We start from the raw sequence: 12622 nt of genomic DNA on the forward strand, positions 1-12622 counted from the left end.
AGTGGCTTCTTAAATTTCCAGTTTGAATCTAATGGCTGTATATAAATCAATTACCAATGTTTGGACAAAATTCCAGGCCTAACTAACTTGTAATTGCCAACCGGCTAGTACTTCCACATGTATTCCTCCACAGAAAGCCCGGAAACGAGGAAAAGACAAATCAGTTTCTCACCGTTTTGTCTGATAGTGGAACTAAAAACCCTCCACCTGGAAACACCTCCGGTTAAGGAGGCTGTGATTGAGCAGCTGTGTAATTTTTCCGACTGGCAGATCCAGAAAGCCTCAGCCCTGATGCACCTTAGGTCCCACTAGCCATGCACTCATTTCCAAGCGTGCACAGGATTACTGTACAACATTCGTTCTGACTTCTTTAAATTGTAAGAATAGACAGGGTACCGCGATATATTTTTTAATCGTCCTATTAACTTTAACCGGCGTGCAATATTTAACTGCTAATTGATATCCATATTTATTTATCGTCAACGTGGAAACAAGTCATCAATATTTTCATTAATCAAGGATGAGGTACCCTTAAGAAAAATCTTAGGAACCAGTCCAGCAAAAGCCGGAAGGGGAGAAATAACCTCTATCTCAGCTCTTCCTTGAGCGCGTGCGCACTCGCTCATTTGTGTGTCTATGGTTTTTGTCCAGCCGTCTCCTTCCTCCGATGGGTGGCGCGAGGCTGGGAGGCCCTTGCTATCCCAGGGTGCTGTTCGCGGCGTGCACTCCGCCGTCCCGCTGGAGAGAGACAGTCTGCGCGGAAACTTCGCCAACGAGTCGCTGCGGGCTGCCGCCAAAACGGACATGTTAGCGTTGAGGCCCTGAAGGCGGGACGCTGCTGAAAACGACGTCCCGCGACCACCTTTCAGCTCCTCGCGCCCGGTAGCATAGGCCGCCGACCGACAAACATGGAGGCAGTGAACGCCTTCAACCAGGAGGTGGGAATGGAGTCCGGCAGGGGAGCGCGGGGCAGCTAGGCCCGGCCCGGTAGGGCTCGGCCCGGCCTCTTGGATGGGAGGGGGTGGTTGTTGACATGGCCCCTAGCTCTGGAACTATGAGGAGGTGTTAGTGGTTGGGACGGGCTTGAGCGGAAGAATCATCAGGGCTTTTTTTCTGAGCTGCGGCCTCTCCTGGGCCCGGCATGTAGGCGGCAAAGCTGCATTGGGTGACACGAGACCTCAGAGGCCTACCTCCGAGGGCCCCCCTTCCCTTTGAAGCCCATTGCTCACTCTCTCTGCCCCATGAAACCTGTTAGCCCTCAGAGAACCAATCTAGTTTGCTGCGGTCCCATTTGTGGAGGAAACTTTGTAGAGCTGCTTAAGGTCAGCTGTGTAGGCACAGGGAGAGACCGAAAGAAAGGTAGTGGAAGTTCGTCTGTGCGCGCCTATATGCGTGCTAGGTCACACTCCTCCTGTCGGTGGCGTGGGCATTCCCATTGTGTATGTGCGCCAGTTTGCTGAGAGGTGGGGTGGAGCGAAGAGGAAGTCTTTGGTCTTTTCCCTGTACAGATGTAATGAAGAGCTGCAGCGTGAAGCCAGAAAAAAAATATTTTGTTCCCTGTCCAATATTTGATCTTTCAAAACGTTGGATGTTTAAAGCCAGTCCCAGTCTCTGCCGTTTTTGTATTATGGAAACAGGAGATGAATAAAGCAAATAATAGTGTTCAAATTGGTGAGGAGATTGAGGGAAGATGAATAGACACTCTGGAACGTTATTTTAACAGCATAGTTGTGGATATGAAGAGGAGGTAGTTGATCTTTAATATTCAACAAATAATTTGTTTTATAAAAAGTAATAATCATATTTCATATTGTTGCTGAAAGAATTTCAAGCAGTGTCTTATAAAATTCTTTGAAACTTAGTATGAGTTTTTCCAGTAATTCACAAATTGATAAAAGTACTCCTAAAAGCTATGTATGATATACAGGAGATGTAAATGGGTTTTCTTTAGCTAAATACCTGAATATAGGTTTTCTTTAACAGAAAGTACAAAGCAAGTTTTGTAGTTTAGCTCACTGAACAGAAAGCTCTATAAAATTAATTCATAACAGTTATTGGACTAATGGATCATTATATCCTTCCAGTTAAATGTACAGTTATAAGGCTACATATAAGTAATTTGTAGGTACACATGACAAACTGCCTTCAAAGCACAATTTGTTACAAAAATGGTGGACTCTTTGGTTCTTGGATCCCTAAAGAGTTACTGTTTAAATTTAGTGAGTAAGAGAGATGTATGTACAACTGTCTAGAGTCTAAATGCTTCCCATATGCTTTTCAGAATTGCTATACTTGAATGGCAGATTTAGATGGCCACTCTTTTCTCAGTGTCAGATAAATAGATGCTCTCAGGCAATGTTTCTCAACCTTGGCAACTTTAAGATGTGTGGACTTCAACTCCCAGAATTCCCCAGGCAGCATGCCAACAACTCTAATTCTGGGAGTTGAAGTCTATGCATCTTAAAGTGGCTAAGGTTGAGAAACACTGCTGTAAGGTAATGATGGCTTATTTTGAGTCAATAAATGTAATTCAGCTACACTAAAAACTTTTCCTAGAATTGCCTTCCCCAACTTGTTGCCCTGCAAATGTATCACTCTATAGCTCCAAGCTATACACTATGAGTAGTGTATGATTTCTTTTATTCTGTGACTGAAGCACATATGCTAGGGCTCGTGTATCAAAAGGGGATGGTGGTTTAAGAAGATCTAGAGAGGGATTCAACTGCCCAGGAGCTGTAGTCCAACATATGGTGTGTGTGAGGTGGCACCAGATTAAAAAAGGTTGTTGGGTAATGTACTAGTGTATTATTGGAAGGGATATTGTCACTTCAAAAATGGACACCTCTGACTATCGCATACTATTGTCAGTGCTTGCTTATCTTAGAAATAACATCTTAATTTCAATAAGATTTCCAGCAAGAAAATGGGAAGTTGCCTAATGATCCATAATGAGTAAATATGACTTTTAAGTGTGCTTCAGACTGTGTGAGATCTGAGACGAGATGAAATAGTCACAGTGTTCAACTATATTTCTGTATAGCAGTTCTATCATGTATCCCAATCTATAGCAGAAGCTGTACTGCTCCTACTTCATACTTGTTCAGTAGCTGGAGATTAAAGTATATCAGGATGTGATATACTTTAAATCTCTCTCTCTCTCTCTCTCTCTCTCTCTATATATATATATATATATATATGTTCACATCTGCATTCTCTCTGGCCTGCGGTGGTAATTCCTCTGGCAATTTCAGTGTACTATGGTGTGAATGGTCCCTTCTCAGAAAGAGAGAGAGAAAAAAGACTCATTTCCTGTATTTTGTGAATGATGCCCTTAAATGATTTTGCAGAGAAGAAATGTGTAATTAAAAAAAACCTTAAAAAGTGGGATTAATGGCCTTTTGAGTCCCTCAGAATAACATATCCACATTACAGAGTGTCAAAGATGGTATGGGATCCTGAGGCTAAATGCTGTGAAGAACAGTTAAAGGAATTGCATATGTTTAGCCTAAAGAAGGGGAAGATCTGATAGCAATCTTCAAATACTTGAAGGGCTGTCACAAGGATTAGTATATGGATTTATTCTCCATAGAGGGTAGGACAAGTACAAATGAATAGAATCTTTACGGAGGGAGATCCTGATTTGAAATAAGGAATTTCCTGAGAGCTATTAAACAGTGGAGCAGCCTGACACTAGAGTTGTGGGTGCTCCATTACTAGAAATTTTCAAACAAAGGTGGGACAGCCATTTGTCTGGGATAGCAGGAAGATTCCTGTGCTGGGCAGGGCTTTCAACTAGAAGACCTCCAAGGTCCTGCCAATCCTGTGATTCTGTTTCTTTCCTGCATATTCCTAGAGATGCAGAAAAATGAGAAATATATATTCTTCATGTCTCTGGCATTATAGGATAGTTGAGGGTTACACATGCCTCTTGTCTTTAATTTGTGCAAAGCCCCTTCTTAAGCCTTAAATGTTTATTAATGTATAGCAAAGAGAAACTTTACTGTCTACTGAGAGGTAGTTCTGTTCATTCCTGCTTTTTTCAGTAGCAGGAATTAAATGATTTTAATTGAATTTATTTGAAAATGGTAAAGTCTTTCTTAAAGTCATTATGTTAAAATTAAATCTAATTTTAAGAATGTTAGTCTTGCAGTTAATTTTCAAAGTGCTGCTCTCAGATACATTGAGTTAAAGGTATATTATGTAATTGGACATTTTTATTCTTAAACACTTCTAGGCTTTATTATTTAAAACATTTTAAGGGCAATATGTCTTATGCAATATGTTCCAAATATGTCTTATATACAATTGTAGTACTAAACTATACTACAAAGTCAAAACACTCACCATAATAAAATCAGTTAGAAGCATCACAATAATTTGAAGTTGAAACATCCCAAGCTTGAAACACTCCATTTCAAGAATGCTACTCTGTGGTTTGAGACAGCTCCTCCAACTTCAGAAGGGGTTGGCCTGGCTATTATGGAAGTGTTTTGAACTGAAAACATATTCACTCAAAATAGGAGTCACTTGTAAGCTTTCTTACAAGTGTGGATGATGTGGCTTGATGAACACTGGATAAGATATTCCATAAGTGTGAGAACATTACTGAAGGAGCCTTCTTTCTTGTTTTAACAATTAAACAGGCCTCAAAGAAAGACCACAGAGAAAGGCGTCTGATCCAGATATTAAAATGTGGATAAGCCGACATAGATTAAGACATTACTCCAAGTAATTTACAGATATTTAAAGTGTACCTGCCAACTTGCAATATACATTTAGTTTCAGCATGAAATGGTTATATTTTTTTTGCCTCTTCATTTTTTCTTGCTTTCTTTGTTTTTTGACAGCTGAACTAAGAATAAAGGAGAAACACTGAAAAGAAAAAAAATCCACATTTTTGTTTAATTTGTAAATTCTTACAGTCCTCACAAAATGTATTAGTCTTTTCTTTATAGGTAAAGAAAGGAAAACAAAAGTACAGTACAGTAAATACAGTGCAATGAAAAAGTTGCAAGGCTTGATTGTAAGAATGAAAGTGTAGAGGAAGGAAATCCCAAACACTTTCTATCATTAGGTGGCAAGCACTATTCTAAATCGTTCTCTGTTTAGATCTATACATGATACATACAACTCATTCAGGAACATTGCCTATAGTCCTGCAAAGTTATCTGTTGTATGAATATGCTGTGATTTTAGAAGGTCAGAACATGAATACAAGGAAAAATGTATCTATTTTTATTATCATTTTCCGGTATCATGATTGTCAATATAAGAAGCTTTCTCTGCAATATTGATAGAGTTTTTCCATTTCATAGAATGGTATGATGTATACAGTATGATGCTTAAGTTGTAGAGGTAACCATTTTGGAGAGTTAATGCATAACTTCAAGCAAATTTGTGGTGTGTTTTCAGTCTCCTTGCTCAGTACAACCTTACGTGGGAAAGATACTTAATATTTTAATATTAAATGTTAAAAGCTAATTTAAGATAAAATTAGGGAATGATGCAAACATTATTGCAAAGTTTATACTCTCCTCCTCCTCCCCCTCCAAATTATGTATAGTGTGTTACCTACTGTGGCTGGCAAGTATCCTCAGCTAGATCAACCTTGCCATTCCAGCATGCGAGACCAAACTGATTTTCTTCACTATAGAGCAGTCCTCTGGTGGATAACTCAGTAGCCTTCTGGGACTCTGGGACTCTGATCTCACAATATGGGGATGACACAGTCAATCCTGACGATAGATGCAACAATATTATTTTTGAAGAGGGTTCACCAAATCAATACTATAGTAAGGCACCTGGGGCCATCTCTGTGTTTGTCTGAGCAGAGATCATACTATCCAAATAACTCTTAGACCTGGTCTCCAGAGACTTAATGTCAGTATACACCAAGACTATAGCCTTTAAGCCCAGGACTCCTAAAGTAGCTATACATAGATACTGTTGGATAAAAATCTGGAACATACAGGATGCCCAGTCCATGGAAATTCTAGCTTCCAGTTGCTTAGTGGCAGCAGACTATCTGGAGAGCCCACAGCAAAATACTGGTCAAAACCAAGAACAAAAAGTCCCTTTTGGCTGTTTTCACCAGAAGTAAAGACAGACAACCAAACCTCAACCTTACTCTTTTAATCCCTTTCAGCCTCTGCCTAGGACCAGTGACACAAAGGGTTTTAGAGTCCCCTTGTAGGTGTGGAACTGTTAGTTGAAGCAGTAGTGATAAATTCTCTTCTCTGCAGGGCGCAAGGAAAGCACAAAGCGAGAATGACTACCAAGATGCGCAATAGGGAAAGGCTTTGTTTATTCACCCAGTGCCTCTCAGATTGTGATAGAACCTTTAGATGTTCCAAGCCATCAACTTCTTACTATCAAAGAACTAGTTCCACCAGCAAAAAGATTCCCAGTGTGTATTTAGTCTTCTTTTGTTATCCAAATGGCTCTCCAGTCGTCTATGGAAATATGCAATACTATAAGTTCTGGATGAAGATCATAAAGTGCTATTATCCTGGGACTGGCTTGCATTTAGGATATGTGGTGTACTTACAGTTTACCCAGCCCACTAGAGGTTTCAGAGATTCAAATTTCTGGGCTTAACATTTCTAATACACCATCTTCCCCTTAGGACTGGTGTGAGCACCTAGAGTTCTCATAGAGATCCTAGTAACTCCTGTGGTGGTCCTCCACAGTTGGAGAGGTAACATCCATTCCTATGGAGAATATTATATGTTCTTCCTCTTCAACAGAAGTGTGACAGTCAGCAGTCTGGTACATATTACATCTGTGCTTCTGCATAAGTCAGGAAAAAAGCCATATCTTCCCCTCATAACACTTCCAGTATCTGGGAACTGTTCTGGACACCACAGCAGATTTGGCTCTCCTCCCAAATGCTAAGAAACAAAAGTAGGTGATAAATGATGACCTGCCAAACAGTGTGGAATTTGTTTGCTTGGCAGGTAATAAGTTTTTTTTTTTATTTACACATCCAGACCTTCATGAATGTATGCATGGGTGTGGTTCTGTGGACTAAGGATCATTCACAGGTTGTGCAGTGGATGCTACTGCTCTTTTAGAGGGTGATAGCAGGGAGCTGAGCCAAAGTTCCATTGAACTTACACATGGCGCAGTCCTTTGATGTTGGATGTCCAGCTACCTTCTTTGTTCCATTAATGGGTTCTTTGTTCCATTAGGGACTGTCTTGATAGGGCAACCCTATCTTTGCTACCTTTCTTTGCAATAACAGTCATAAGCCTTCCATTCATGGAGTCTGTAAGTTTCTTGATCTGTTGACGATCAACTTTTTGTGCAGCAGCAACCACAGCCTCCCAGACACTGTTCACCAACCCTTCACTGAACAGCTTATTCAGAATGGCAACATGGTCTTTGGTCTCTCCCTATATAAGACACTGCAAGCTTAATTTGCAGGTCTCAGTCGATGACTTCTTCTGCAGAGGAATCATAAACCTGGTAATCAGTAGGTAGTTCCCTCCCCTTCCTGACCTCTCTGATAAGTTCCAGCTAAGAATACCCTCCAGCTACTGTAGCAAAATAGAACTTTGAACTTACTATGAAGTTTATTTTTCTACAATAGATGGAGGTTATCTATCACCTTATCTACATCTCTTTTTAGCCTATATAGTTCCTATTAACCTCTATTGTCAGTCCCAAAACTGGCTAGAGGCTCTCTAGTGCCATTTAGGGCTGCTGAAGAATTTTAGTTGCTGGAGCAACTAAAAAAAGTAGCATAGTTCCATATTCTGGAGAAAGGCTATGGCAAACCACTGCCATATTATTGCCCAGAAAACTAGAAGGGCATGCCCCTAAATCAGGTGTTAAGCTCAACTGGAATCTTTATCACTGGATACAGATTGATTTTCTTTGTAGATAAAGAATTGTTTAAAATTATATTAGAGTACACAATCTGTAAGTATAAAATAGTTAACATATTATGGTTATTATCCTGACTTTCATGCTGGAGATAAAGACTAACAACTGATCAGAGGAGTGTGGAACCATTAGTTCTGCAAGTTATTGTACTTTGTCTTCTTGGAATAATTCACATACATAAATTTAAACATTACTTTATGCTTTTGAACTACTTAATTTGCATAATCCTTAATTTATGAATGCTTAATTTTTAACCAAAGTGAGCATTCACATAAATCATGTTGTTTCCTCCCACTATTGGTGGGAAATGGTAGTATTACCATTTATTCATACTCAAGCCTCAGTTTGTAGCAACTTGAATTTCATGATGAAGAATGTTATACTAACCTTTTAATTAAATACTTTGGTCAATCATACTAGCCTTTAGCTCTGAAAGTAACATACCATATATGAAAAATATATTGAGGTATATGTATTTCCATCTGTTATATCCAGCTATAGCATTTATGTTCATTGCATAATTAAAAACAGTTCATCTGCCAGTTTAATCGAAGTCTGAATAGTTTAGTGAGATGGTTGAGGTTATACTTTACAAAGCAAATAAAAAGCCTGACAACCATATATACTTTAGGGAAATAGTTCATCTTGGACATAGTACAAGAATTTTCGTGTATAGTTTAAGACGCTGTTTAACTTCTTTTGCATGATGTTACCTTATTATTTGTTGAATTTTTTGCCTAAAATTTTCTTTTTAAAAGCTCAAAACATTACTTGTCTTCCCATTTTTTGTATATTTAATACATAGCTTGTTAATATGTAAGTAAACTTTAGAAATACTTCTGGATTGGCCTTTAAGTTTGCTGGGATTTAATTTTCTTAAATACATTTTACTGACCAAAATAGCAATACTTTGACAATAAGCTAACATATAGAAAGTATTTGAAAATCTATTCATGCAGGCCTCTTGCTTCTTCCCGTTGTGGATGAGCAGTCAGAAAAGAAGTTTCTAAATTTAGTTCCATTGGCTGAATTGATGAAACTGGTTACCAGGGTTGGAATAAGCACAATCCTAAACTACTTAATATCCTGGCTAGTTTTGAGTCTACTGCAACAGTTGAAGACTAACTTGTTTAAAAGTAATAAACAATAGAAGAAATTTTAAAAATGAGGTATAAATGCAATAAATATATATTGAGTACTCACTATACCAAGTCTACTTAAAAAAAAGCCAGTGGAATGAATTTTCAATTACACTGCATGCACAGTTATTAGGCAAGTTGTATTTTTGAGGATGAATTTCATTATTGAACAACTACAGTGCTCTCGGTCAATCCAAAATGTTAATAAACCTCAAACCTGAATATTTAAGAAAGTAAAAGTGAGATTTTGGCTTTCTTAGGAGAATATCTATGTGTGCACAATTATTGGGCAACTATTAGTGTGCAGAATTATTATGCAACTAAATGAAAAATGAAAATTCCCCCATCTCATTTATTTTCATCTGTTAAAGTGAGAATAATAAACAAACAACTCAAAATTTACAAATAAACGTTTCTGACATTTCAAACAAAAAATCAGTGACCAATATAGCCACCTTTCTTTGCAATAACAGTCATAAGCCTTCCATTCATGGAGTCTGTAAGTTTCTTGATCTGTTGACGATCAACTTTTTGTGCAGCAGCAACCACAGCCTCCCAGACACTGTTCAGAGAGGTGTCCTGTTTTCCTTCACCGTAAATCTCCCGTTTGAGAAGGGCCCACAAGTTCTCAATAGGGTTTAGGTCAGGTGAGGAAGGGGGCCATATCATTATTCTTTCATCTTTGAGGCCTCTACTGGCTAGCCATGCAGTGGAGTACTTCGATACATACGATGGAGCATTGTCCTGCATAAACATCATGGTCTTCTTGAAAGATGCAGACTTTTTCCTGTGCCACTGCTTGAAGAAAGTGTCTTCTAAAAACTGGCAGTAGGTTTGGGAGTTGATTTTGAGTCCATCTTCAACCCGAAAAGGTCCAACTAGCTCATCTTTATTAATACCAGCCCGTACCAGTACCCCACCTCCACCTTGCTGGCGTCTGGGTTGAAGTGGAGCTCTGTGCCTGTTACTGATCCAGCCACGGGCCCATCCATCTGGTCCGTCAAGAGTCACTGTCATCAGTCCATAAAACATTTGAAAAATCTGTCTTCCGATATTTCTTGGCCCAGTCTTGCCATTTCAACTTACATGTCTTGTTCAGTGGTGGTCGAGTTTCAGCCTTCCTTACCTTGGCCATGTCTCTGAGCACTGAACACCTTGTACTTTTTGGGCACTCCAGGTAGGTTGCAGTTGTGGAATATGACAGCACTGGAGGATAATGGATTCCTGGTAACTTCACGTTTGATTCTTCTCAAATATTTGGCAGTTAATTTGCGTCTTCTTTTCTCAACATGTTTCTTGTGACCCTGTTGACTATTTGCAACAAAATGTTTGATGGTTCTGTGGTCACGCCCCAATATCTTAGCAATTTCAAGAGTGCTGCATCTCTCTGAAAGACTTTTTACAATTTTTGACTTTTCAGAGTCAGTTAAATCTCTTTTTTGGCCCATTTTGCCTGAGGAAAAGAAGCTACCTAATAATTATGCACACCTTGATATAGGGTGTTGATCTCCTTAGGCCACACCCTCCCTCATTACACAAATACACATCACCTGATATGCTTATATCCAGTAAGTGTTCAGGTTTATACAGCTTGGAGGTGGAAAATATGCATAAAAATGATGATGTGGTCAAAATACTCACTTGCCTAATAATTGTGCACACAGTGTATTATTATTTTTTAAAATTCCCATAGCAAATTAATGGAGCAACAGATGAGTATGTTTTAGCAGCCGGTCCCTAACTACAGTAAACAACCATAGAACTGAGCCTAGGGAAGAGGTAACAGTAACTGAATCTGTGAGAAGGTTGTGTGACAAAGAAATTGCCTATGCTGTCCATTATTCCCATTATCTTATAAGGGCTCTGCACTTCCCTTATTTGATGCACTAGCCCTTTGAAAGAGGGTCTCCTGAAGTGGAAGCATGGCAGTAGTGCAGAGAGGAAGAGAAAGAGGAAGAGAGAAGAAACGAAGGAAGGAAGGAAGGAAGGAAGGAAGGAAGGAAGGAAGGAGCCCAGAAAAGAGCTGAAGGGCACTGGCGCTGAAGATTAGCAGTTCTGGTGACTGAGTGTGAACAACTATGCAAGTGCAGTAACACCAGCTGCCCCAGTAACACCAGTGGTTGTGTTACCAACTTCTGCAACTTTGCAGCACAGTTGTGGGTGATGGAAAACAGGGAGGTTCAGGAAGCCTGAAACTTTGGAAACCAGGGGCTACCAAGGTGAAGAATTTGATTGGAGGGAGTCCCCAGCCACCAACTGTCAGGACAGTTAAATACCTGATAGTAGATGCAGTCTTCAAGAAATAGGGAAGAAGATGACACCAGTCTTCACCTAGTACCCAGTCTATGCAAATAACTGTGTAACAGAGTGGATGAGGACAACTGGGAAGGAGTTCAAGGGCTCAGAAAGATATAGTCCTGGCAGTTTTAATAAATGAAGACATCCTGCTATATGGATTAATGTTAGAGATTCTGTCTTCACAGTATAGAATCATAAAGTGTAAGTGGATAGGTTACAGAATTATAAATTAAGGAGCTTTTGATAGAGAGTAAGATAAAACACCACAGCACAACATTAAGAGTAATTCTTGGAATAAGAAGTTGCAACCATACTCTTTGTTTTACAGAGAAATGTTTTTATTTTGGAGTTTATTTTTGTGATACAATTCTTTCTTTTTGAAGAGAATTGTTTGGTCTCTTGTCTGGTTCTGTCACCATCTCCCAAAAGGACCTGCGACAGTCATATCAACACACCCCATGAATAACAAAAGAAAAATACATCATCTTTTTCATTTGGCCCTGTCTGTTAAACTCAGCAAACAACTCAGCAAATAGATGAATGAAGTATCTTAGCATTGCTTGTGACAATTTGAAAGCTTAATTATATTGCATCTCTATCTGTAATGCAGATGAGGAACCTGTAAAATGTTTTTAATTTAAACAGTTATTTCAGGATTTAAATGGGTTGTTCTGTTCTTACTGGAAGTAGTATGATACTATTCTGACTATCCTAGAAATGCTTCAAGCTACAACTGTTTTAAGTTCAAAACAGATATACAGTACTGAACTTGGATGTGGCCATTTTGACTTCAGGCTATTTTAGCAATGGGCAAGATTGCATTGGACCCAGTGAGCCCCCAGAGAGCTTCAAACCCAGAAACAGGAAGTTTTGAATTTTTTTGCACACTAATGTGCACACACAGCTGACAGTTTGCATGCCATGAACTCTATCAGAGTATAGGACAAGCAGTAATGATCTTAAGTTACTGTTGGATTTTGATAAGATGTTAGGAAAAAGATGTTAGGAACATTTCCTAATTGGAAGAATAGTTTGACAGTAGAACCATTGTCCTAAGGAGGCAGCACACTTCCTTTGCTGTATGTGTTCAAGGAGAGACTGGGTAGACGTTGCCAATGATGCTTTGCTCCACTGCATTGACTGGAGGATTGAACTCTTGGTCTAAATGGCTCCCTTCTATTCTGTGATTTTAAGAAAATGTTTTCTGTATTGGTTTTGCTAAGGGCTTTTGGAAAGACTCATTCCCTGAAAAGAAAGATCTCAGATTTCCCATTCTCTTTTCCAAAAATTGTACTCTG

At 39.2% G+C, this 12622-nt stretch overlaps 1 protein-coding gene across 1 annotated transcript in view; it reads left to right on the top strand.

Annotated features, from left to right (window-relative positions):
- The first annotated feature begins 699 nt into the window (after window positions 1–699).
- The window catches only part of SCAF4 (SR-related CTD associated factor 4), a 61316-nt gene continuing 49393 nt past the window's right edge, over window positions 700–12622 (top strand). Inside the window, exon 1 of the mRNA XM_063305441.1 lies at window positions 700–938. Within this exon, the coding sequence (XP_063161511.1) occupies window positions 909–938 (30 nt within the window). The 5' untranslated portion in view covers window positions 700–908. The remainder of the gene's footprint in view (window positions 939–12622) is intronic.

Source organism: Candoia aspera, chromosome 5 (assembly GCF_035149785.1).
Source record: "Candoia aspera isolate rCanAsp1 chromosome 5, rCanAsp1.hap2, whole genome shotgun sequence".
Taxonomy (NCBI): domain Eukaryota; kingdom Metazoa; phylum Chordata; class Lepidosauria; order Squamata; family Boidae; genus Candoia; species Candoia aspera.